Raw genomic sequence first — 26,560 nt, 5'->3', positions numbered from 1 at the left:
CACGGTTGAGTAAGTTCTTTTCCTCGTGTATTCACAGGAACAATGTGTATGAACAAGCACCACAGGATCTTCAACTGTTCAGTTCCAAATTTGTAAACTATCTCCATTAGGAACAATTTCTATACAGATAGGTGAAATCAAAATCACCAATAGTCATTAGAAGAGCACACGCCAGCTTTGTAAAGGTGTAAAGCTGAAATCGAGTCCTGTCTCTAACAATATTCTCCATCCCATAAACCTTCGAGACCAACTTTATAAAGGTATGCAGTCCTCACAAACACTTGAGATTCTTAACTATTCAGATGCATGACCCTTTTCCCTCACTCATCATCCCGCTAAGAGATCTAGAATACCAAGATGAGCACTGGCGGAAATTACACTCAGTATAGTAACTTGATCAGGTTTGATTCCCAAAACTTGCATTTGACTAAATACATTAAGAGCTTCCTGAGGCTTATCACTCTCAGCATAACCAAGTCTGTTAAAAACCAAGTCTTTTTCATACATATGGCAACAAACAAAGCGAGCATCTTCAACTCTCCCAACTCTCGAATACCCAGAAACCATGGCTGTTAAAACTTAAAACAACCAAGTTCTTTGTTGAGATCTTAGTAAATAATTCTTCAGCAATATCCAAACAGCCACAGCTTGCATACATGGTAACCAGTGCACTCTGTTAATAAGTATCAAGCACAATATTATTTCCAATAATGAAATCATTTATTGCTTTTTCACAACTTAAATTTCGGGCTTGACCAGAAGCCAATATTGTGGTTGACAGAACCTTTTCACCTGGCTTCAAATTGGAATTCCTCATCTCTTCAAAAAGCTGCAACACATCATCATAAAGTCCACTCTGATAGTACCTGTTAATAAACTAACATCAGTAAAAAGATATCTAATTCAGCAACCGAAAGAATTAAACTTCAGTGTAAACATCTGTAACCGTCAATCATAATACTCTAAGAAAAAACATCCCTATAAGACATTTTATCAAACACCAAACGTGCATTCAAAATCCGGTCAAAAGCAGCATACAAGCCCACCAAGCCCATTCGAACAAAAGGATCTTTATCAAAACACAATTTAGCCGCAATCCCATGAATCTCCTTCCCTTCAATCAACCCAGAAGTTCTGGAAGCTGCCTTCAGCAATGAAGGAAAGCTAAAACTGTCAGTACCAAGCAAGCCATCTTCAACCTTATTTTATCATATGCTAAAAAAGCGGTTTCAGGCTCGGCGATGCGAGATAAATAGCGGAAGAGTTTGTTGGAGAGAGGATTGTCACATGTGGGGAGGTCTGTGAAGATGGAGAGGGCGTAGTCGAGGGAAGAAGAGGAGGGAAGGAGGGAAGTTAGAGCTGGGTGCATTTGTCTGAGTTGGGAGAGGGATATGGAGGTGGTGTTGGTGTTGGCGGAGGAGGAGGAGGAGAAGGCTGTCAGCTGGGTGTAGGGTGGTGGAAATGAGCGGGACACGTATTTTCGTGGGCGTGGGCGGACATTTTCTTGGTTGGGAGGAGCGGGAGCAGGGAAGGTTTCATATTTATTTCGTTTGGGCCGGAAAAAGTAATGATATATGGTCTAATCGGCTCATTGTAATTTGGGCCTGGCCCGGTAATTTCTCAGACCATCTCTTCCAATTTGGAAGATTATACAATACTTGCTTATATGCGAGCGAACATCAGCAATTTTAAGACCTGCAGCGCAGACAGCAAAGCAGTGGGCAGTGACATTCTGTGTGTTTGCAATTAAATTAAACAGGAGATCGAAGGAAGAACTTTAGAGGAAATGGGCGAAGCATTATTTGATCTTGAACAACTCCTCAAGTCCCAAAAGGTAAGTTATAAAATCCTCTCTTTCTCTTCTAACCCTCTTTTATCTTCTCCAATACAGATGGGTTCCTCCCTTTCTTTGATTTTTGTAAGTGATCCTACTCCCTAAATCTCAATCCTTCCCCTTCCACCTTTTCTTTTCTTTTTATGAGAATAGAACCTTTTGTTAAGCTTTTATAGGGTGAACACATGGTGGGTTTCTTTTTTTGGTTAATTCCTACAGGAGGCATTGACACTCGAAGAAGCGAACATACTTCAAACATGCAAGTCTAAGGCTGTTAGGCATTTTACGGCCGGTGTTATTACCGGTGCCGCTGTTGCTTGGGCAGGTATCTATTTTAATACTTCTTTATGCATATAGATATGCCCAATCAGTAAATCGCCGGGGTCAAAACAGAACATCGTGCTTGTCTGCTCTTCTTCTGCTGGTTTTCATTCTCCTGCTGTTAATGTTGTTCTTTTACTTGGTAATCTGAATTTGTCGCTGCCATCAGAATCATCTTAGTCTACTACTACTGCTTATTTGATCATTTGTAGCATTCTGGCAGCAACATGGAAGCTAAGTCGGTTTGCTCAAGCCAACATTTCAGGAGGTAATGCAGTTAAGGCCTTGGACTAGTGTCTTTTTGTTGATATTGTCGGTTTACATGACAAAAATCTGTAAGTTTTGCCTATTTGCAGGTGCTGCTGCTTTATTTGGATTCTGGAGATTTAACAAGTCTTTGGATACCTGTGTTGATCATATTCTTGCTATGGATGGAAGTCGGTTGCAGAAGGAGTTAGCAAATATGTAGGTCTCCTCACCTTGCTTGTTTGTAGTGAAGTTTTCTTGTTTTCTGCAATGTACTAGAATATATTGATGTTTTCTTGTTTGAAGGAACTGGCATGTTGTCAAGCCAAATTAACTAGCTGTGTTGTTTATTAGTTGCAGAGTATTTTGGTTTATGTGTCCGGTGAACTTAGTTGTAACCTGAATTTTCCGCAAGAAGATTGAGATTGATAGATCAAGTGAATAGGAAAACCTCTTATTTTCTGAAATCATTTGTGCTTGTTTGGGTGTTACGAAATCAAACTTCTCTAAAAACTGACGAGTCAACGTTGTTAAATAAATCAGTTAACCTTAGTTTGCCTGAAATTATAGCTTTGTTGGCCACTAGAACTGACACGATTGCTGAGGTGCTTTAGGCCAGCTAGTTTAAAAGTATATGTGGTTATTTTTTCCTAACATTCCAAGCTAATTGTCTGAATCTTCACCAACGATCCTAAGATAAGTATCTGTGACATAAATAGCAGTTCTCCGGACCCTGATGAATCTCTTATTAAATGCTGAGCACTGTCTTTTCTAGTATAATAAATGTATCTAGTAGTTATCTTCCTCTCTGTCAAGCATTTCTTTCTTTGCCTTTTCATTTTCCATTTTTTCCCTTACATTCCATTTCACCAACATCTGTGCTCCATTGCTTGAGGAATCATTATCTATTGATTAGTGATGAATAATATTCCTAATGACAGAATGGCAAATAAATATCAAGATGATCCTTGGTCAATGCATCGTTTGAATAAGCATTTCTATTCAGAGAATGTTTTTGTTGACTCAAACTCAGACAGGCCAATAATAAGGCGTCGAAATCGGAATTTCTTTGTTGATGATGTTGCTTATGGTCAAAGAACGCATGACAGTGATTCTCACAATGTTTCCCACGTTGACTCTGATGTCAAAAGGGCTGATGTGGAGTCCAAGAAAGTTCCTGTAAGTGCAATGACCAAATATTCCTATTTGAACACAGGCATGACTACTTTACTGGCTTTTGGAGTCATAATAAGTCAGGAGTGAACATGCAAAACAGTGTATTTAATTGCAGATAAACATCCCTAATATTGCAACTAGAAGTGTCACCAATTGATTTTCATATTTTTTATTTTTGGTCCTCACATGCAATTTTTTTCATACATTCGATTTAGCAGGCAATGCAGATAAATGTGGAAAAAAGAAGAGGCCTTCAAAAGAAAAAATCATATATAAAACAAATCTTAGTCATTTTATGAACTGGTTTAACAAACCCTTGCCTATTTGGAATTTGTTAGGGAGCTTTATTTTCTATTCCATCAATACACTGAAGGCAGAAACATCTAGAGGTAGAAAATCTGAATCATGAGGAATAATTCATATCCATTGGATATCTGATGAAACATTTAGATGCCGCTTCTTTCTCATTATGTTTCTGTTGCTGTGGGTAGACTAACTCATAGTTGCATGGTCTTCTTGGGCAAACAAAAATTAGGCTGTTTTTTTGGCTTCTACACCCTCTAGCAGAAACTGTAGAGTGAGGATAGGGAGGGCAGTCTTAGGGGGGAAGAGAAGTGAAAATCCCAGTATCTCAGCATATTTGAAAATGAGACGAGCCAAGATGTTGTGGAGAAAATTATGCGGTTAAGTGCATGTATAAGCATCCACCAGGCAAGACTTGGCATTTATGCAAAATCTCAGAACCATAGTTTTCAATATGGAGTCATGGGGAAACAGCCAGGGCTTTGGGCCTGGACTGGGACTTAACAAATGCACTCTCATGGGAAAGGAGGTAACCTTCTCCCCAGTTTGGACAGGATTGTCAGCAGCACCGGACAAGATTTTCTACTCCTTTAACGAGTCAATACATTCTGTAGTTGATCCATTGTATACTGTAGTAAGCTTTTCTGCTGGAAGAGGTATGATTTTAGAGCATATTAGGCTTTAAAAGTGAATTTGTAGGGATTTGGTACCAAGCTTGGGATACATAAGTTGCTTGCCACAGGTAAGAAAGTTTTCCTCGGGTACTTTTGTGATGGAAGGACAACAACTGTACCTACTGAAATTTTTTATGAACAAGCAACTGCATCTGTTACAGGCTAGGCTAGGCTTTGTTGTGTTTTGTTTTGTTTTGTTTTTTTCTTTTCTTTCTTTGTTTTCTTTTCTTTCTTTCTTTTTTGTGTGTTGGGGAGCATGCTCATAAAGTTGCTCTTTGCAGACCTTTTCAATCGCTTTGAATTTATTTTTCTCCTGTCTTTCACTTTGGTATAGGAAAAACAGGGAAAAACTAAGAAAAGGGGTGAGAGATGTAGCTATGCTTCAATAACTATTTGTCTATTCTTCTTGAGCATGCATGTCCAATATTAAAATTCTTGCTTGAAGATTGTAATGGTTTCTTAGTTATCACATCATCTAATCTTATCCTTGTGTTCTAGATGAAACCTGGTGCTGATGTAATGGAAGACCCTCTAGAATGTATTTTTGGTTTCATGGCATCTGTGGAGGAAATCCATCACCCTGTTGCCTCAGGCAAACCTGCCAGGGTACTTAATCGTAGCCAGAAAAGATCCCATCATAGGCGTCGGATGCGCCATCGAGAAACGTCTTTGGACTCCGAACATTTGTAACCACCGTAGATTTAAGGTCAATGAATGACTTGGAGCGAACCAGAGAGAATGCCCTTTCAAGTCCAAACCTTTGTTAGGTGTCACATAAGCCTACTGTTAAACTGGAATTGTCAGATAATTTTTGTAAGCATTATTCGATTAACTCTATAAGCAACTCTGATGATCATGAATGTCTATATGCGGCATGTTGCTATGATGGAAAGTAGATAGGCATTAAGCATTGCAGGAACTGATCATGTTCGAACAGTTGCCAGATTTGTGAATTTAAGATAGTGGAGCGTTATAATGATCAAACCACAAAATGCATTGTGCAGATGATGATGGTAACAATTTGTCAAGGAGATCATTTTGGTAATGTTTACAATCATGGGATGGAAACATATCTGCCTTAGGTGATGTCTAATTTTTGCGGTTGCTGACCAAAAGCATGCTCTTGCCATTACACGTATCAATGCCTTGTTTCTGGGTAGGGACAGAGATGATGAAATGTTGCGAAACAGTATGTATGAACCTAGTGATATGGCCTATTGTGCCTCAGCTCACATAATTGAAGAGTAGGAATCACAAGGTTCAAATCCAATCAAGTGAAAGGAAAGGACTAGAATTTGCTGCCTGAAAGAAGACATGGCTGTTGTTAGCTGTATAATTCCGGTAGCATATGGGGACGCTGGCTTAAATGCCTCCATTCAAGGAAGGACAAGTTGTAAGTGGCTAGAAACTACAGCCATCTCCAGGACCTACCGCACGCGGTTGGTCGAACAGACAAGTTTTAAGCCAAACCAAAAATGATTAGAGTTCTGTGATCGCTAGAACACTCTCTACCGATGGTTTTATTATAGGAAGGAACATGGAACCTTCATTTTCTTGTCTCGATAACTTCATCTTAAACAAGAGAACCCCTCCACAGAATGAGTTCAAGATTCACAAGTAATCTATTATCCTTGTGCCTGTTGCCATCCACGAATAGAATATAGTAATTAACTAGTTTTATGTTGCGTTAGAGCATCTCCAATGCAAAAAGATATTTTAAAAAGTTAAATTAATAAAATAGCATTTTAAATAATATAAATATAACTTTTTTTACCATATCTATTTCAATGGAAAAAAGCCATTTGAAGAGCCATTTATATTGAAGTGGAAGAAACAAGTGTTTTATTATTTCTTAATAAGTTTGATGTTATTTTTTTTTCCACATGGCTACATTTAATTGGTTTATTTTTTTAGTGGCCCTACTTTGTTGATTTTGGCTCTTTGGAGAGATACGTAGGAATAACATTTATGGGAGAGAAAAGGCATTTTAGCATTTTGTTTGGCTTTCCCCTTGGAGTGTGCAAAACAAGCAAAGAAAAGCCAAAATATTGGTTTTTTTTATTTTTGGCTATCCATTTAGCTTATTCATTGGAGATGCTCTTAGGATATAAAAAAATAACATGAAAAAAATATATAGGTGTTGGTAATATTTTTTGTAGCAGAAAAAAAAATTTACAAGGAAATTAATCTGATATGATTTGGTTGTCTTGATAGGTCTAAAGATAATTTGGATGACCGATAAAAATATAATTTGAGTCAAAATAAATATTTAAGATGAGATTTTTTTAATAAACATTGAGATAAAAACATATTGGATCGATTTGGGTCAACCTGGGTTAACTTGTCAATCTGCATACCAACACATGAGATCATGATAACCTTATAGGAAACAAATCAAAACAAACTACAAAACTTAATTTCCAACAAACTCAATGTTGAACGGTGAAATTAAAAAAAAAACTCAAAAATACTCAAGTCAATCCGGGTTAACTTGTTAAACCCGTGATCCAAATCATGAGATCATGATAACTTGAAAGAAGATAAATTATAACAAATTATGAAATTCAATTCTCAATTAGAAAAAAGAAAAAAAAACTAGAGTTAGCTTTTTAAATTCGTGATTTAGATCATGATCTGAGATAATTTTATAAATAGTAAATTGAAAAAATTATAAAACTTAATTTTCAATAAATTAATATTGAAAAATAAAATAAAAAATAAAAAAAAATTATTTTAGTGAATAGTATGATGTGAAGAGGCATACACTAGAACTCCTCTCCCTTTAGGTTTTTTTTTTAAAAAAAAATTAATAATAATGTAGGCAAAGATTAGTGACCTTATGTCCAGGTTAGTTATATGTGTTTGTCCGTGCAATGTAGGGGTGTGTGTGTCATCGAAGTCCCAATTACGGATATCTTTGATCCGAATTGTGAGGAGCAAGATCATCACTACAAGACAAAAGAGATTAACGATGAGATTGAGCATTGAGCAGATTGCATGTCTTACGTTACATTATATAAAGGAGTCATGGGACAACGTTGAAGCCACGAATAAATTAATTATTTAAATTTAGTGACAATATTATAATTTATATATGTTGGACATATTGCTAGCCATATGTTTCGGTTTAAAATCGATGTGCAACAGCAACAGATAATCTTCTTTTCGCTAATTGATCAACTGATTTATATTTATAATAATAAATGGATTTAATCTAAATTGATGCAAATTGTCCTAATTGGTTTGTGCTGAAAAATTATCCTACCGCGTTTTAGGTAGAAAAATCACTTTTTTTTTTTTTGTTTATTTACATAGCAGTCAAGCACTCCAAAACAAGCAGCAAATCTTTTGCAAAAGTTTTGAATCCAACAAAACCCCCATTGCCATCTACCAACCATGTGATTTATATTTTTTTAGTCGAAATTAGATCAGATCTAAGCAATGTTATGCACTGCTAATGACTGGCATTAATTACAAAAAAAAAAAAAAAAAAAACCCTAAATGAACAAGGTCTATGTGCAACAAACTATGAGATGGAATAGTGTAAATATAATTTTGTTATTGCCAAAAAACTGATTAAACCTGCAATTGTGGACATAAATATCTTTTTTATGAGATATATTCATCAATGTAAAATTAATTAGAGACAGAATAGTCTAGAAATATTTTTCTAGTAGAATATAATGACTATTTTGCTCTTAAAAGAAAAAAAAATAATCTTTGGATGAATGACTCTTGTCTTTTTCAAAAAAAAAAATGAACACTTGTGTTAGGCTCATGCCATTGGAAGATAAAAAAAATATGCATGCATGGAAGGGCTTCCCCATCTTTAAAAAAAAAAACCAAAATAAAATGATATATTAACCTTGCAATTCAAAAAAACAAAGGCTATTTGCGAGGGTACTGTGGTATTTTTTTTTTATTGATTTTGTTGTTATTTTTATGTGTTGTTAGGGATGACTTGATAATTTTAAGTTTTTAAATATTATTAAAAAAAAGTTGCTCATGCGTCAGCGCGTCATGGCCTCCGCACCATTCAAGTGGCACGTGGGGGACCATGTGGTGGCCAAAGTTCTGCTTTTGTCGCGATGTTGGGAGCGGTGCGTCATCCTCTTTCCAGCTTTGTTGCACATGCTCGCAGAGGAGGTTCGGTTGAGTTGCGGTGAAGGTTTTTTTTATTCTCTCTTTTTTCTATCATTTCCTAGAAAAAACACTCCTAAACTTCTAAAAAAATAATTGTATCCTCCGGTTTGTAATCTTATCGATTTTGGTCATCCTTTTTTTAATTATTGTTTATTTAGCTTTTGATACTTTTTTTAAGTTTGGTTTTTTTTTAATTTCATCCCTGCGTATTTTATTCAATTTGATTTTTTTATCCAATTTGGTCTCTCTACTTTTAATTGGTCTATTTCTATGCTTTGTACTTTTCTTGGTTATTATTTATTTTTTTTGCAATTTTATCCCTTTTAATTTTTTTGCATTTTTTTTAATTTAGTTTTTGTCCTCGTTCTTTTGATTGCTATATTCTTGTCCTATTCTTGATTTATCTTTTTTTCAATTTTGTCCATCAACATTTAATTTCATTTGGTTTTTTTATCCAGTTTCGGTCCTCAATCTTTCAATAATTTTTTTTTATCCATTTCTTAGTTTTTTTTGTTTTTCAATTTAGACCCTAACTATCTTCTTTTATTTGTTCATATGTTTGGTCTGTATTGTTTGGGTTTTAAATTATTTTACTGTTGGATATTTTACTTTGTTATTTTTTTTGTGGATGTCATCCAACATGGCAGTTCTTTATTGAAAAATAATTTTGTTTTCAAATTCATAACTTGACATCTGGTTATTAAGCCCTTAGCTTCATTGTTTTTTGCGCTTTCCTATTTGTTGAGATATCACGATCTTATATCTCGGATAAAAGGTTAGTTAAGTTAATCATGGTTGCCTCATATTTTTTTCCCTCTGTTTTTTTTTTTATGAATTTTTTTTTAATAATTTCATACTTTGACGTTAAATTACTAGCTCTTGAGCTTTGTGATTTTTTCACTTTTCTTCCTGTTGGGTTATCCTGAATATAAGTTAATTAAGTTAACCCGAGTTAGCTTGCATTTTCTTGCTCGGTGTTTCTTTATTTATTTTCAGTCTTTTTTGTTAGGTTTTTTTTTGGAAAGTCTAATTTTTTTTATGTTGATCTCATGTCGCGAGTGATGGGTCAATCGAGTTAACCCGGGTTGACTCATTTTTTATGACTTTATTTTTTAATTTCATCATTTTGCATTAAATTAATATCCCTTGAGCTTTGATATTTTTTTCCTTCTCTTTCTGTTTTGTTATTTTGAGAGCAGGTTGGTCAAGCTAACTCGAGTCAACTTGCATTTTCATTCATAATGTTTTTTTATTTAACCCGGGCCTTTTTTTGTTAGGCCCTTCTTTTGGAGTTCTATTTTTTTTATCCTGATATCATGTTGTGTGTGGCAGGTTAGTTGCGTTAACCCGAGTTAACTCAGATTTTTTCCCTCTATTTTTATTACTTTTTTTCTTTTTGTCATTTTCACCATTTTGCATTAAATTGTTTGTCCTTATGCTTTGTTACTTTTTTCACTTTTTGTACTGTTTGAGTATTCCAAAAACGGGTTGGTAAAGTTAACCTGAATTGGCTTGAAGTTTTTTTGATATTTTTTTTATTGAACTTTGGTTTTTTTATTAGGTTATCCTCTTGAAATTATTTTTTTTATCCCGATCTCATATTACGGGTTGTTGGTTCGTTAAGTTACTCTAAGCTGACCCGAGTTCTCTTCTTCATCGTTGTATTTTTTAAAGGTTTTTTTTTGTTTTCATATTTGATATCAAGTTATTGAGTCTTAAACTTTACAATTTTATTTTATTTTTTTAGAGTTTTTTTGATCTCATATCCGAATCTGTATTTTATTTAATTTAATCCAGGTGTTCTTGAATTATTATGGCTTGAATATATTTTGTTGGTGTTGAAATTTTTTTTAACCTGATCCACGTGTTATCCCGTGTATTATATAGAAAACAATGGATATATAAATGAAAAAAGAAGAAGAAGGAAACTTTAATTTTCTGGTTTTTTTGGTATTCCTCGCAATTTACTTAAAGGCAGGGGTAATAAGAAAATGTCATTCCCTTTTTTATCTGTTCATTGAATCCCCTTCCCACACACTCAGTCTCTGCACAGACTTCACAGGAAAAGAAGATTTCATTTCTTTTTTCCTAAAATGGATTCCCTCCAAACATTTCCCATCCAATTCCATTCCACAAAAATTATTTGCCCTTTTTAGCACTCAAAGAATCTATTCATATCTCTCACATGCACACATATTGCAAATAGGGCTATGCTATATAATCATCTCTTTACTGTCATTTCTCTTTAGGCCTTAGGGTTTCCCTCTGGTTCTCTCCTCCCTTCTCCTCTCCTCTCACATCAAATAAATTGAACACCGATCAACTTTTTGTTTATCCTTTTCCCCTCCACAACCCCAACAAGATTTTGATTCCTGTCTAGAAAAAAAAACTTTCTTTTATCCTTGTAGCATCTTTCATTTCAGTATTTATTTTACCCACTTCTTGCATCTCCCCCACCAACAACACACCCAAAAAAATAATAATCAAGAACCATGAAGGTTCACCCATTACCCAAGAAAAGAAACATTACCATCCAATTCTACCCATTAACATCTTCTGCAGGTGGGTTCCAAAACAAGAAACTTAGGAGGCTACCCCACATATTCAGCCGGATCTTGGAACTCCCCTTCCGGTCAGATGCTGATGTGTCGGTCGAGGAAAATCCCGATTGTTTCCGATTTGTAGCTGAAACTGATGATAACATTGGTGATATGAGGGCCCACACAGTTGAAATCCACCCTGGAGTCATTAAAATTGTGATTAGGCCAAATGGGTATCTTGAATTATCGTCACTTGACGATTTAGAGTTGGATATGTGGAGATTCCGTTTACCGGAAACCACCAGGCCGGAGCTTGCGAGTGCGGTTCTTGCTGACGGAGAGTTGATTGTGACGGTGCCAAAAGGAGAGGGGGAGGGGGGGGAAGGGAATGGTAATAACAACAACGGGGAGTTTAGAGGAGGTATGGGAAATAACAATAATAATGCTAGGCTTGTGCTTGTACAGTGATATGGTAATGATAAAATTTACTGCTCTCTAGCTGTCTTTTTTTTTTTTTAATTTAAATGAATGATGTTGTGGGAGTTAGTTTTTTTTTTCTTTTTTGTCTTGTAAGGTTGGTGATTGGGAACAGGATATGTATGCTCACTCTTGTTATTGATGATCAATGAATCAAGGTTTCTCCTTTTTTTGGTCAGCGTATGTTGATAACGATTATGGTAGCAGTAGCATTGAATATGGAAGTTTGAGACTGGGTAGTTCATCATGTTTTGGCATGCTCCGATACTAAATAGTTTTTCATTTTGATTTTAGTGTTTTATCAGTGAAAACTTTTGTTGAGAGGTTGATTTTTGATCACCGTAGACTAAGTTTTTTGTTCTGTGCTTTCATTTCTTATGTGGCTGTAGAGAATAAGAGGAGCAGAACTGGATGTTATATGTTTTCTGTTGGTTTTTGTTACGTTAAGATTTGAATTGAGTAATTCTTTTCGTATTCATGACCTCTATGCTCATGTCAACAGCTTCTGGAAGTTAGTTTTTTCTTCTTCTTTTTGATTTAAATTTTTTGGTGGTTGGGACTTGGGACTAGGATTTGTGTGCTTGCTTTTGTTATTGATGATTAATGAATCAATCAAGGTTTCTCCCTTTTCTCTTATTTATGTATTTTGTGTGTGCATAATGAGTGTGTTAGCAGCAGCATTGAATTTGGAAAGTTTGAGAGTCTAGTTAGTTTATTATGTTTTGGCATGTCCAGGTATTGGATAGTTCTTCATTTTTATTCGGTGTTAATATTGTATGAGCACGGGGAACGTGACTCGTCCATATCGCCGACCCAGCTTGATTGTTGTTGTTATTAGAGTATTATTGAGAACTTTGGTTGGGTGTTTGGACTTGGTTTTTAAGCATCATAGCTTCATTTTTTTTTTAACTTCCATTGAAGTTGCCTTTCCTTTATGCCAGTTTTAGAACTGAATCGAGTATCTCTTTGGAATTGCTGGCCTCCATGTTCATTATAAGATTTTTTACTTGTTTTCATGTCTTCCTGCTTTTGCTATGTATTCTTTCTGATTTCTCATATCATTTTTCGTTGATTAGCTGGATGTTATTCCTTGGCAATGTTTCTTTGATTGGTCTGCAAGTCCTAGCACTGATGGTGTTAAACATGCTTGCATTTTTGAAGTCATTGTAAATCAAAAGCATAATTCCATGCATTAATGGTAAAAACTGCTTCTATTGAACCTCTCTGGGTGGTTGAGATTTGCGAATACAAGTTCTTCTTATCCACGTGTAGAGCCGCCTACTCTGGACCTAGCTCCTTCATTTGTCTTGTAGTTTAGCACTTTAATATCTCTGCTGCGGCTAGAATTTCAAGTTTTGTAAAGGAATGGTAAATTATATTATCTTTTGAGACCTTTTAGTCAACTTGTTCTTTTTTCTGCGTGACAAATCTTTTTCTCTAACATTTCTTTTTATTCTCAGTATAGCTTTAAAGATTAATGACCACCTTTCTCTCTCGTTGTATTCCTGGTTGACAAGGCATTCCACATTATTGGATGTCTTCTTCTTTTTTATTGGATGTCTTTATTTTTCTGTACTAGTGGAAGATTTTCCTATGAAATCAAATGCATTTTTATCGCTTTACACTTCATCGTGGTCTTCTTTTGACATTTTTTTTTATTTGTGTTGAGCCCTAATTATATGGTTAGACTAAATTGAGTAATTGATTTATCATGACGCCCACGTTTTCTTTTCACAAAATGAAATCAGCCAACTTGGCCTTCAACTGTAAGGCAGTGTCAAGCTCAAAGAAATGAATCGACTCCTTCACATGTACGAGGAACATCAAAATCTTGATTTATTAGGCATCCTTGTAGAATTTGCCAGTTAATTTTGCTTAATCAGACACTTATTGCAGCACTGCCTCATCCCTTTCTGTCTGTTTTAAAGCCAGAGATGCATACATAATACTTTTCTTTGGAGTCCCTTGATAGACATGGGTGCGATGGGCGCTAAATGCTCCTCTGGTTGCCTCGTATCACTAGCAACAATTGGCACTAGTGATACTCCGTGGTGCACTTTGTTTGAAAACAGTGCTGGGTGCCTCACAATGTTTGTTTCAGTGGATGCGTATGCTTCATTTGCACAGTTCATTCATTCACGTGATTGCAGGATATATATAGTTTCTCTGTGCCAGACTCTCTTATATATTCAATGGTGTCGGTGTTATGTTTGACGTATGTGACCGAAGAAATGATTGTGTTTATGAAGACTAGGTTGGCTGGAACACCCTCCCCTCGTTTTACATCAGTGACTGTCAAATTTTGGCTTGGAATTTTTGCGTCTTTTTGAGAAGTCGAACATAATGATCGGTTCTTGTATTGTCAGTAATTTTTGAAATGTAAGTTGAAACTATTATTCTTGCACGGGGATTAGGGAGGTAAAATTTTCACCTGTCAACACCACTTTTTGGATTAAAGAAAAAAGGCGTCTGCATTGTATGGTCATCGGTGAGAATTCTGGTCGTGGAAAAAGAAAGTGTCCACTTTCAAGAATCTACTACTAGCAAGCTTCTCCTCTTTGGCCTGCGCGTGTACGAACCACGGCAGCTTCGAGTGATCACTATCAGATATACGGCCCTTGATTAGCATGAAAAGGTCAACATTTTTTCAACTGAAACTACGTGGGGAGGATTTATGCTTTTGGCCGTAGTTATCCAACTCAAGTGATCAAAGTCAAGTTGGATGCAAGACAACCCGTTGTCTTGGTTTTCAGTTTCTGGATTGTTACGCTACCTATTTGGTTTTCCTATAGTTTATTACAGAATCAATTACTGATATATTAGAAAGGAGAAGGCTCCGACTACTTATGGGAACACCTTCGTATATAGATCAGAGCAATTGGCTTCCTTGAATCGCACCTCTGGAATGAACGAGTTGGACCATGGATAAAGAAATTCGAAACCAGAATCTATACTGAAATGCGAGGATTTTGCGTGGTATTAAAGGGTAACCTGAGCGATTCCTGGTGTAACTTTTGATTTGTTAACGGTATAGTTAAAACTAAAGACTTCCATTAAGAGATTATGGATCGAAATTTGAGATACATGAGGTGGTAATTTAGGAATTGGGAAAGGCTACCCTATTATATTACTCAAGAACTGCTGAAGATTCCAATGAACCAGCAGAACTCTGTTGTTAATTAAAAACAAAATGAAAAGCTATCATCTTCCAAAGGGTTTTTCGTAGTCAAGACTATGGGATTTTCATTAGAAATTATATGTTTAAACAAGTGGAAATTTAGGGATTCAACTAAAGAAAAATTCACTGGCACGTACACTTACGGTTTATGTGTTGATTAGTGGACTCCACATGCGGATCCCCCAAAATCAATGGTACTAAATTCCTCTTATCATGTCGTGAATCATTTTTTCCCCAGCACTTATGGAGGACTGCTCATTGGGTAATCCATGTTCCTTTGACCGCCCCTGGGACAAAATAGAAGTTATCAAATAAATCGAGCTCTCTCTAGAAACCCAAATCTTTAAGTGAAGATTATTTTGACGATATATCAAAATGGACTTCCAACAAAAATTACAGATTTTGACAAGAAATGTCAACGTTGGTCATTCACAACATGTGTGGCCAATTCTCATGCAGCTTGATCTGCGACATAGCACTGGGGAAAGAAGAACTCTGCGGGTAGGCCTGTTTGAGCCAAAATTCATGCGTTATCATTCATCACCTAATGAATATTACCAACAAGTATCAAAAACAGCATTCAAGTTGCATAAAGGTCAGATTCAATTCTCAATTTCTAGACCCGTGTGTTTACTTTTTGCAGGTGTTTCCAAATCCCTTGGTCAGATCTGCAGATCTTAAGTGTTTACTTCTCATTTTATACCATATTTTGTTTGACACAACATTGTTCTGAATCGCTGTGTTGATTCAGTGCCATGGAACCGAGGCCACTTGAATCGCCCCAATTTCATCCTTTGTATTGTTGACACTGAATTTCCTAACTAACAAGACTAGATCTCTGAATATGTGCTCATTTGCATGTCCGCAGATAAAAGTACCACGGCCTGTACACTTAGAGAATATACGGCTGATCAGATCAAGCATGAAGACAGCGCACCGGCAAAATTTTATGAGCGTCTGACAAAGACTAACCTTATCTCCCAACTTCCAAACCAAAGTGTTCCTTGAGAATATCTTTAAAGGTCCTTCCAAATCCTTTGGCCACTTCTTCCATATCCTTGAGTTTCCTCATTTCCCGCTTTATCTGATCAACCCTGCTCAATACGGCACTCAGCAAAGCATCTGGCTTGGTTTTTGACGTGTGACTTGCCAATTCAGACCTCTATTTGTCCAAATGCTGGTAAAGGTTTTCTTTTGAGCAAAAAGCAGCTCCTCTGCAAGTTTGTACTCAGCATCCTGTGAAACCCGTAGCGCCTGGAGAACCAGGTTGATCTCATCCTCAAGTTTCAGAGTTTCAGTTTGGCTATCAGTAGACATAGACACATCCGGAGAGCTCGTTCTTGATTTCAGAAGGTCTTGATGATTATTAACTTCCAGCATGACATTTCCACTAGGAGAGACGGCTGTTGTATTAATGATACAAACATGTTAACTACCGAGAGAGGGAATCTTAAGAATCATTAACTGTGTATTCTTGTTGTCATTGTTTGACAGATGAGGAAACAATCATCCGGCTAGTTAATAAGGGATAGAATTGTTGAAGTTAGAGAAAGGGAGGCTTTCTACTCCATAACTGGTACACCTGGCTGGTTAATAATTTAAGAAGGAATAATCCGAATTCTAGGAGGAATGATTGGGGGATTGAATTCGGGATTGCTTCGTGGCAGATATAGGAAGAGAGAAACCAGCGAATTTTTGGCTCTGCTGCAAACTCCTTCCATGGTACTGTTCACATAATCAGGAGTACTTGTTTTTTAGCGGGTGGGTTTTGACAATGCTTTTTTGAATAATGTTTTTTCTTGTGGATAAAATGATTTGATTTTAAATATAAGATATTTGAAAGAGGTTAAAAAAGAAATTAGAAACTAAATTAGTGGTTATCAAATGAGTTAAAGTTCAGAGAAGTAGCATCCATTTAGCCCGGATTTTATGATGGAGATGATTTTAGTCCTACTTAACAAAAAGCTGTGTACCCAATCCTTAATCCTTAATAAATTTTATGATAAATCTATATCTAAAAAAAATACCCAACCCATCCCCGTAAAAAAAAAAAAAAAAAAATCAAGTATGAATGTTCATTTTAGTCCCTATATTTTTTTAAAAAAATTATTTTCATTCTAATTTTTAGTTTTAACATTTTTTATCATATTTTTTTGTCTACACAGTTGTGTCTCCATGTTAAAATTGTTTCATTTGCATGTTATTTTAAAAGGTATTTAAAAGTGTGTTAATGAATGTTCATTCTATTTGAAAATGCGGTCTAAATAGAAATTAGTTAAATTTTTAAAAAAAATTATTTAAAATTATTTTTTATATTTTCAAATCGTTTTAATATGTTAATGTCAAAAAAAAAAAAAAACTCTTTGCAAATGAACTGTTACCCCTCTCCAAACACCGACATGGTACATTTGATGGGTATGAATCCTTTACCCGCTTATTTCAAGGGCATGCACTTTTCTAATTCTAATAACCCATCCCATTACTCATTTGACATGCTAAACGGCAATTTACAGGACCAAGTATGAGGAGGCGGACATACAGATAGTAACCTTCATAACCGACACATTGCCATCCTATGATCCCAAGAGCCACTCAATACATCTAAGGTTCCAAAGGAAAGTATTGTCCTCTTAAACGCGCTTTCTCCCATCATGCCATCCAACTTCTCTCCCTCGCATGTCAAAACACTCTGCTCGTAGCCTTCACTGCTTATCAAGTAGAGATTTGGCATATCGTCTAATTCACCAGGCATCAATCACCTCGAGAAGGCAGTTTCCAAGGATTGCAAATGGCCCAGGCAACACTGACAAAACTAAGTAGTTATAAGAGCCTCATCCTCTACCTTCAAATCTAAGAAAAACCAAAGCGTTCTCCTTTGGTTTCGTTCAAAATCAGCTCTGTCATTCAAACATTTTCAAACACAATCAGGTTCATTCATATAAGCTAGTCAAACAACCATCTTCAACAAATTACATGTCCATAGCGCGGACACCATACACAAAAAAGTGAGGAAAACTTGATCAAACATGTCCGATAAACTATAAAGAAGATGGAAAAGTACATGAGAGCTCTCATTCACTTGAACCTGCAGGACCCACAAGAACACCTTGAGAAGAGCCCTCCTTCTTGTTAGTATCATCTTTTACTTCACTGTCAGACTTTCTTATCCTGATCTTGTACTTGGCTTCAAAATCAGCAATTTCCTTTTTCTTCCTTTCAGCAGCCTCATTAAGCCTTACAATAACCTCCTCAATTCCCTCTTTATTACGCTGCACAGCGGGCAGGACCTCTTTGATAGTTCTCTCGACCAGCACACCTCCAATCATTCGGTAGCATCGTCTGGAAGGGTCAAGCGGTTGGATAGCATTGATGACTAATGAATGCTCACTCACATCCATCTCAAGTTCAGTTATTTTCGAGTAAATTTGGTTTAGTTCAGATCGCATAGCAGTGTACATATTCGCAACTACTTGCTCGTTGATTGGTTCGTTTCTATCACTTTCAGCCATGATTCTGTGCAAAGGTAAAGGGCATAAATACTGAAAAAAATAAAAGCTGCTACATATAAGTGATAGACAGCCTAGTGCAAACGGAAAGATGACTCTCAAGTCCAAATTGCAAATGTGCCAATTATCAATTCTAACTAATAGGGAAGCAGTTAATTCAATGGCACAACATTTGATCCAAGAGATAATAATAATGATGATGATGACAAGAACAACAACGGAGGCAATTACAGATTCAATCCCTAGGTTTTCTTCAACAATTTAAGCTTAACCAAAAAATTTGCGACATTTTTGCTTAAAATTGGAAATATTAACAATGAGTTGGGGAACTAGAGTTGATAATTTTGCACAATGCCCTCCCTAAGCAAATATTGGAAATAAAATATTCACTACACCCAACACATACAATACTGGTGGTGCAAATCTTGGAATAATTTTGACCTAATTACTTTTCGACAGCATCATATACTGGTATAATCACACTTGAAATTGAAAAAAAAAAAGGATTAAGATCTTTACCTGATACAAATAGGTGGTCTCGTTTTTCTCCTGAAAGGTAAAAGAGATCACCAGTTTTACTCCTCAAATCGATGATAGAAAAAGTAAGTGGTTTCGATACTTAAGGGAATGGAAACAAAAATGAAATGAGAGTGAGAGTGAGAAATCAAACGAACTCTAATCTGCTCTAACAAGGGAACCGAGAGAGAGTGGGGGACAGAACGGAGAGAGTCACTCGATGTTTAAACCCTGGAGGAGCCGAGGACCGCAGATGACTTTTCTGCCCTTTTCAAGCAAAAACATATATATGTTAATGAATGCACAGTTGTTGTCGTATTTATCATTTTTTTTTAAGTTTTAATTATTATTATTTTTACTGTAAGAGTTATTTTTGTCATCAAGACTAAATATAACTAAGGTAACTTTAACTTGTTTTCACTAAGCTCTGATCTCAGCTATTGGTATCTCTTGTCAAGCTTCTTTTCCCGAAACAGAGAGATAATCGTTGAAAATACAGTGAGACCTTACCTTCACCTTCGCCTTCCTTTCGACTTATCTTTGCCGACAGAAACAGAGAGAGAGAGTCGTTGAAAATACACACACCAGAACAACCCTCGCCATCCTTTTGCTGAAGTTTTTGCTCAAACGCCCTTTAATTCTTCTCAAATCATACAAGCTTCAATAAGAAAGCACAACAAGAAAGATAAAAGTCAAATCTCTTCTTAACTGATTGATATTCTTCCACTGTAAGTTCCTTTCTTAGTTTGTTTTGGGACCTGGAGCTGATGAAACCAGACACTTGAATGGTTGTTTGACTTTCACCTTGTTGGTCTCGTTCTCGTTCCATGTTCTCTTTTTATGTTGGCAACTCATTAGTTGCTAATCTATTTTTTTTATTGCTCGTATACATTGATGATCATTTTCCAGTTTTACAGTCATAGTAAGTTGGATAATGGATAAAGCCATGCATTCTTTGATGTACTGTTGTCAGTAGCAATTTAAATCTATTAACCTAATATTCACTGTTGTTGCCAGCTTGAGCATTTAGCATTCTACATCATTGAACTCTGCTTGGTTGAATATTTTTAAAGTTAAAACCTTCAACGCTACTACTGGTTTAGGTTACTTATTGGTTTATCAAAAGATGGTGTTCTACCACCAATACATTTTGTTTCTCCATGGGGAGAAGCTACTATTACTTTAGATGATGCGGATTGTTTTTTAGAGTTACTCTGTTTTGGGATCCCCTGTTTCACGCTCTGCTGAAAACAGAGAATGGGAGGAAATTAAAGAGAAATTGATGAATAATAGAAAGGAAACTGTAAGAAGTATAGCTAGGAAAGCATGCCAGCATACATGGATGAAGATGCTTGTCAAGTTTCATAGCCAAACAACCTTCTTGAATAGCAATTTTTGGATAGTATATTTTTTTAAAAAAATTAATTAACTCTTGGATTTTTTCTTTCTTTCGCAAAACTAACAAACTTTCCATTACCCTGAGCATATCAGTGTTATTCATTTATTTTATTTTGACACAATCAAGCAACTTTTAAGTCTCTAGTGACCCGAATGTCAGCTCAGGAGAGCAGATTTTTCAACCGATATAGTTCCATGCTTGCAAAGTCATAGATACTAGAAATCTTCTTGAATTGATTATATTTATGATGAGATTATAGCTTAGTTTAATGAAATAATAAAAATAAAATCTTAATATTATATTAGTTGATAATGTATTAATAATTTAATATACAATAATATAATTTAAAACTACAAAATTACTGTTCTTTTTAATTATTTTATTATGAAAAACACTTTTAATAACAATTTTAACAAAACATCTTTGATTTTTATTCAATAACAATTTTAACCATAATTTTAACTAAACACATATTTTAACACAACCAATAATAAAAAATGATTTTCTTAAACTTAATTTTTTCAAAAGTATGGTTGAATTTTTTTTTATGGGATCCACATAAAAAAAACAATAAAAAAACATGTAAATTTTTATGTTTATACTTCAAGAGAATTGTACCTAAAAAAAATCAATCACATCTCACATCTCTATCTAAAACACATATTAAGATAATATTTAACATTATAATAACAAATATTTTTTAACTTTTCAATTAAAATAATAATTTTTTAAAAAAATTATTTTTAATATTAAAACAATCTAAAAACATAAAAAATAATAATTTAAAATAAAAAAATTCATTTTTTTAAATAAACACAACGTGGTTGCATAAATAAACTCACCCTAAAAAATAAATGAACCATGTTGTATCATGTATGATGTCATTTATAAAAAATATAAAAGAAAAAAGAAAAGCAAACAATTTTGGAGAAGAAAAATAATTGCAAAGAGCACCATTATTGTCTGTTCCAAACTTGCCAATAGTCCCCTGCACTTGCAGGGATATCGTACTAGAAGAAAAAGATCTTTAATCAAAACGGTGCTCACTGCAAATGATGTCCTGTAAAATAAACAAAGCTTCAGTGGATGAAAAGTGATCATATCATCACCCAGCATGCCATGCATCATGCCAGATATCAGAACATTCTATAAAATGAAACGCATAGCAATAAAACCCTATTATTTCAGACCATAGATGTCACTGTTACAGCATTGTGAAGTGAAGAAACAAACTAATACAGAAGGACATGCAGGGCAACAGCTGCTAAAAGCCTACATGATCCCAAGTAAGTTTCTAGGTAAGAGCCAATAAACATTGCAATATGGAGACGTACGCTTAAAGACATTACCTAGACTCCCATGGCAACCTAAAAGAAAAAAAGACATTGCCTACAAGGAAAACCCTTTTAAAGGGGCAAACTTTTCCAGAATTTCAGCTTCACGTTTTTCTGCATTTGCCCTTTTCAGCTCCCATTCTGGAATTTTGGAGTTGGCAACCTGAATATCGCGCACAACATTTGGAATTGAATTTGCCACCATCCCTTGAGCAGAGGCCACCTCGACCTTTGCTGACTTGTTATTCTCAATTGTATCAGTGAGCTCTGCTCGCCAGGTTTGAAGTTGAAAAATTTGATTGTCAATTTCCTGCACAGTCAGTAAGTTGGAATCAACCTGTGACTGAAGCTGGTCTGCTTTCTCCTTCAATTCATTATATTCATCCCTCAGAGAGCTGACCTTCGCCTTGTTTGCCTCAAGGGTACCAAAGAACTTGTAAACTTGCTCTATTGTTTGCCTACTCTCAAGAAAAACCTTGCTGAATGATGGGATTTCCTCTATCAATTTTAACTTAACAAGTTGTTCGGCACTAAGAGTGGGATCCTTCCTTAGTTTGGATGCTATAGTTGTGAGTTTGGAAATGCTTCTGGACGAGACTAGAGAGGGAAAATCCATGAGTAGAAGGGAAGAAAGCTTGCTTCGGGCTTTTGCCATATCACTTTCGGTAAGAGGAGCTTCAGTGGCTGCAGAGTATGCTACTTGAGTTTCAGAGAGAGGTTGAGTGAGAATATCTTCCAAAGAACTGAGATAGTTATCAAAACCCTCTGGAATGACATTAACTACAGGTTCAGGCTCAGTTATTACAATTTCACCATTAGCAGTATGAGACACAGATCTTTTAGAAGAACGCGTAGCTTTTCGCTTTGACGTGGATGCTGATGTAGGTGCATCCTGTTTCCCATCCTCTTTTCTTTTCCTCTGGCTGGAACGTGGAGTTCTCTGTTTCTTTTCTTGTTTCTGTTCTTCAGCTTCTTCTGTTAACATGGGTAAAATCTGCTTCCTTTGCCTCCGACCATAACGAGGATTTTCTACTTTCCCTTCTTGAACTTTCAAAGTTTCATCTTCAAGAGGGTTCTCAAGAGGGAGAGGCGCAGCTTCCACTGTAACAAAGATGAGAGTTTAGCCACCTGGTCAAAGCAACCCTGTAGCTCAACAAAACATTATCCAAAGTAACAGGGATTGACTAGCCCAATTACATCAACAATCCTACTCAAAGATTATAAGTAATGCGCTTCATGTATTGCAATGGAAGAAAAGAACATGCTTAAGGTATTTTCTTGTCCCAGCACTAACAAATAGCAAAGAACAAGCTAAGGAATTGCAGTGACATGAGAAAAAACTTGAAAACCTGAAAATTATGATCTAAATTCCAACACAAAGAAGAACATGATAACATAGAGTTTTTCTTTGGAAGCTGTAATGGAAACTTCCTCATATGACTTTCAGTCAAATTAAAATGCTTGACTGTTTTGAGTCATCTTCTTCCATTTTTTTTCATTTGAGAGAATGCCTTGTGATTCTTTTGATAATTTCTTGTAAATTTACACTCTTTCCCTCTTACCACAGAATTCTTTTCTATAAAGGAGAATAGAGAGCATCAGTGACAACATTTAAACTCACCTTTTGTTGGAGACTGGACTTTTGCAGGTATCTTCCATGTAAACGATGCAAAAAATGCATCAATATCTGCACCTGGGAATGCAGATCGAATGTAATTTTCAAGTGCAGGCCTGCTAGCAAACATCTGCTTCTTTTTCCCCTGAAGGCTTTTTGGAAGGTAAATGAATCTGTCCTGGAAGTGGCCAGAAGAGTTAACCCTCTTTCCTACTCTCCATTCCCAGTTATCACCAGGATTTGGCCAATCTGTCGGAGCAAATGGCAAACCTTCACCAGATTCACCTGGCATAACTAGCCTAACAGAACTGTTCACGTCTATTGTGATCCTTCCACCATCACTCTTACTAGGGGTATCACTCTCCATAAATTGCTCGTTCTGCTGACCAAAGAAATTATGCTCATCCATTAGATGCCCACCCCCATTACTTTCACGATGAACACCATTGTCCACAAATTCCTCATTCTGCTGACCAAAAATATCTTTATCATCTAGCAGGTGCATGCTACCAGTACTCCCATGGGGGATATCATTCTCCATTAATTGTTGCTCATTCTGCTGAGAGCTTGTCGAGACTGGCGTGCCATAACTGTCATCACAATGAAATAAACCCAAACATAACATAAGAATCAACTAATGCAAGGAAATGATTAATTCATCTCTAGGTTAAGCAAATAGAAGCCATCAATGTCTTTCAGACACAGTTTTAGAACATTTACATCCTTACACATCACCTACAATTGCGGAATTTAGAAATTCAATAGCCCATAAACTTCTTTTGGGTTAAATCAATTCACATTTGTTACTGGACACTTTTAAGGCTCCTTAATTTACAAATTCAAGGGCGATATGGAAAACTTGCAACGCCTTCCATCTTTCAGTTATATACCTACTTCACTAACGGGGTAAGGAAGAAACTTTTATCTGGAGGACATTTTGCTTTGTGTATTGCTCGATTGACCTTTGACAAAAAATATCATGAATTTTTTTTAGATCCCCCGATTCAGATGCACAGAACATGTGAAGAATAAGAGCCAGGATCTAACAACAAAAATAAAGAGGGATTGAAAACCAAAATTGAAGAAAAAAACATACTCTGGACCGAAAATCAAACCAAATGCAGTGTGTGGTCCATGATCATGAGGTTTACTGGAAGGAGAGTGCAGCGGATCTGCCATGAATTAATTTGCAAACCCAAAAACCCTTTCTTTCTTTCACCTGCAACCAAACTAAACCGAAACAAAGAGAATTGAAATCGAACCAGAATATCAAGGACAGCAACATCAACAAAAAATCACGAATTAAAGCAACACTCACTCTTTCCAGTAGTCGAACACAGCTTTCTGTATTGGGATTCCTGTGAGCTAAGATGGTAGAGAGGAGGGCAAGATGCTGGGTCATGCTCTTGCATGTGGCTGGTAGGAGGATATTTTTTAGGAAGTCAGTCAGCGGAGAACTAAGCCAATACTCCTACCCTTCTGGATGAGGATAACTATTGTGCTTGTCTCAGTATTCTCTTGTAAATAAATGAAATAACAAGGTCCTATTGTTGGTAGTCATTTCACGTGATGATTGGCGGGTGGTATATGCTATTGCCAGACGACCAACATTAACTCGACAGACGACGATGTAACGAAGACAGAGTCCACTGTTTATGTTACTCCAACCGGACTAGTTAACAGGTTATCAGCAACCAAGTCGTTTATGACCATACTAGCACATCTAGCACTAGTTCAGTTGATTAGAACGAAACTAGTTATCAGAATTAAAAGCTTACTCCATGTTTTTGTTTGGAAAAGAAATAAAAAACAGCATGTCATTTACGAATGTGGCGACTTTCTTTTTCAATAACAAGGTTGCTTGTTTTTTTTTGTGCTGTTCTTGTTCCAAGAAATCTTAAATGCGTGAGTGTATATAACTACAGCGGGAATTAATAAAAATTAATTGTCCTTGGAAAAATATTATTTATACAAAGACATATATCTACAGAGTGTTCATTGGAACAATGTATTAAAACTTCGGTGACCGTATTTGAAAATTAGACAAATATACAATTTCTTTTTTTCTTACTAATATCAATGGTTGGTCTTTTTTTCCCGGTTACTTAGCTTTTAAAAAAAACAATCCATTCACATTGACTTTATTTAAAAATTGACTCTTTAATTCTCTCTCTCTCTCTCTCTCTCTCTATATATATATATATATATATATATATATATATATATATGAGGTTTTTGCAATGTAATGATGAGTCTCGTTAATACTTGATTTGACTAAAGATACATTGATGTAAAACATTAAGTTTAACAGGTGGTTAGGGGTAGTAGTATGTTTTACTTCTTCGTCCTCTTTTTCTCTCTTTTTTTATCAAAAATCGCTTTGGTCCAACCAAAAACTAAAAGTGTCTTGTTATTTTGTTTTTATATCAATTTTATTTCTCGTTATTTTAATTATTATTTGTTTTGTTTAGGATCATTTTTTATATATATTTTATCTTTTAATTTCATCTATCGGCATTTGATTTTATTTAATTTTTATATCATACATAATTGTTATTTTTTTAACTGTTATATGCTTTTTCTTTGATCATTTTATTGATTAAGTATTTATTTTTAATTTTATTCATCAATATTTTATTTCATTTTATTTTTATGTCAAGTTTTGTCCTTGTCTTTTTACCACTACTTGTTTTGTCTAGGATTTTTTTTATTGGTTATTCTTTTTATGGAGTTAGTCTCAGGTTTATGACTCGAGTTATAGATTTTGAAAATTAAGCCGGATTGACTTTAGTTTTTTTTCGTGTCCTTATTTATTTATTTTTTAATTTTATCTTTCAATATTTGATTGATTGAGAATTGAACTGTTTTTTTAAAAAAAAAAATTATAGATTTGAAGTTATCACAATCTTATATTATGCGTCGCGGGCCTAATTTGTTAATACGGGTTAACTTGAGTTTTTTTTGTTTTTTTAAATAATTATTTTTTGCAGTTCCACCCTTCAACGATAGATTATTTGATCATGAAGCTTCATGGTTTTAGTAAATATGCTTTCAACAAGGTTACTCCGGTATTATAACCAGGTAATAGATTTGACATGCTAATCTGAGAGGGCTTTTTCTTTACCTTTTTAAAAATATATGTTTTATTATTTAATTTTATCATTTAATATTTGATAAATTTAGAATTGAATTTTGAATTTTTTTTCACTTTGCCTTCAACAAGTAATCATGTTCTTATTTATTTTTGCTCCATTATGAAATATGATCACTAAGATATTTTAAGGATATTTTGGGGATA

At 35.3% G+C, this 26,560-nt stretch overlaps 4 protein-coding genes and 1 long non-coding RNA gene across 11 annotated transcripts; 2 read left to right on the top strand and 3 right to left on the bottom strand.

Moving 5' to 3' along the window:
* Positions 1–75: 75 nt before the first annotated feature.
* LOC112328482 (uncharacterized) lies at positions 76–1,517 on the bottom strand. Its single transcript, XR_002983445.2, has 2 exons — positions 785–1,517; positions 76–673 (listed from the first exon to the last, which is right to left on the bottom strand). It is a non-coding gene; the product is annotated as an uncharacterized LOC112328482 (long non-coding RNA).
* Positions 1,518–1,660: 143 nt separating this feature from the next.
* LOC7473412 (uncharacterized) lies at positions 1,661–5,420 on the top strand. 4 transcript variants are annotated; one of them, XR_002983444.2, is made up of 7 exons: positions 1,661–1,918; positions 2,054–2,159; positions 2,379–2,423; positions 2,512–2,620; positions 3,343–3,580; positions 4,113–4,536; positions 5,053–5,188. XR_002983444.2 is itself a non-coding variant. In XM_002312500.4 (6 exons), exons 1-6 carry the CDS (start codon positions 1,787–1,789, stop codon positions 5,242–5,244), a joined length of 738 nt encoding a protein of 245 aa, XP_002312536.3. In that variant the 5' UTR covers positions 1,661–1,786; the 3' UTR covers positions 5,245–5,420. The 4 variants fall into 4 exon arrangements, 3 of the variants coding, with proteins under 3 accessions (XP_002312536.3, XP_024463316.2, XP_052311375.1); XM_002312500.4 differs by lacking the exon at positions 4,113–4,536 and having other exon boundaries at positions 1,661–1,834; positions 5,053–5,420; XM_024607548.2 differs by lacking the exon at positions 4,113–4,536 and having other exon boundaries at positions 5,053–5,420.
* A 5,278-nt stretch (positions 5,421–10,698) lies between these two features.
* Positions 10,699–11,892, top strand: LOC7467497 (uncharacterized). The gene has a single exon (XM_002312499.4). The coding sequence runs from the start codon at positions 11,190–11,192 to the stop codon at positions 11,703–11,705; it is 516 nt and encodes a 171-aa protein (XP_002312535.4). The 5' UTR covers positions 10,699–11,189; the 3' UTR covers positions 11,706–11,892.
* A 5,911-nt stretch (positions 11,893–17,803) lies between these two features.
* On the bottom strand, positions 17,804–19,214 carry LOC7467496 (prefoldin subunit 2). 3 transcript variants are annotated; one of them, XM_024606396.2, is made up of 3 exons: positions 19,073–19,214; positions 18,918–18,947; positions 17,804–18,431 (listed from the first exon to the last, which is right to left on the bottom strand). In XM_024606396.2, exon 3 carries the CDS (start codon positions 18,399–18,401, stop codon positions 17,964–17,966), a length of 438 nt encoding a protein of 145 aa, XP_024462164.1. In that variant the 5' UTR covers positions 18,402–18,431; positions 18,918–18,947; positions 19,073–19,214; the 3' UTR covers positions 17,804–17,963. The 3 variants fall into 3 exon arrangements, with proteins under 3 accessions (XP_024462164.1, XP_052311374.1, XP_052311373.1); XM_052455414.1 differs by having other exon boundaries at positions 17,804–18,405; positions 19,073–19,211; XM_052455413.1 differs by having other exon boundaries at positions 17,804–18,405; positions 18,918–19,189.
* A 2,253-nt stretch (positions 19,215–21,467) lies between these two features.
* LOC7473411 (uncharacterized) lies at positions 21,468–24,747 on the bottom strand. Of its 2 annotated transcripts, none has more exons than XM_024607411.2 (4): positions 24,581–24,747; positions 24,359–24,492; positions 23,269–23,852; positions 21,468–22,748 (listed from the first exon to the last, which is right to left on the bottom strand). In XM_024607411.2, the coding sequence occupies exons 2-4, from the start codon at positions 24,439–24,441 to the stop codon at positions 21,703–21,705; spliced, it is 1,713 nt and encodes a 570-aa protein (XP_024463179.1). In that variant the 5' UTR covers positions 24,442–24,492; positions 24,581–24,747; the 3' UTR covers positions 21,468–21,702. The 2 variants fall into 2 exon arrangements, with proteins under 2 accessions (XP_024463179.1, XP_002311630.2); XM_002311594.4 differs by having other exon boundaries at positions 24,359–24,481; positions 24,581–24,742.
* Between the last annotated feature and the right edge of the window lie 1,813 nt (positions 24,748–26,560).

This window comes from Populus trichocarpa, chromosome 8 (assembly GCF_000002775.5).
Source record: "Populus trichocarpa isolate Nisqually-1 chromosome 8, P.trichocarpa_v4.1, whole genome shotgun sequence".
NCBI lineage: Eukaryota > Viridiplantae > Streptophyta > Magnoliopsida > Malpighiales > Salicaceae > Populus > Populus trichocarpa.
This window is presented reverse-complemented; position numbering and strand designations above follow the sequence as displayed.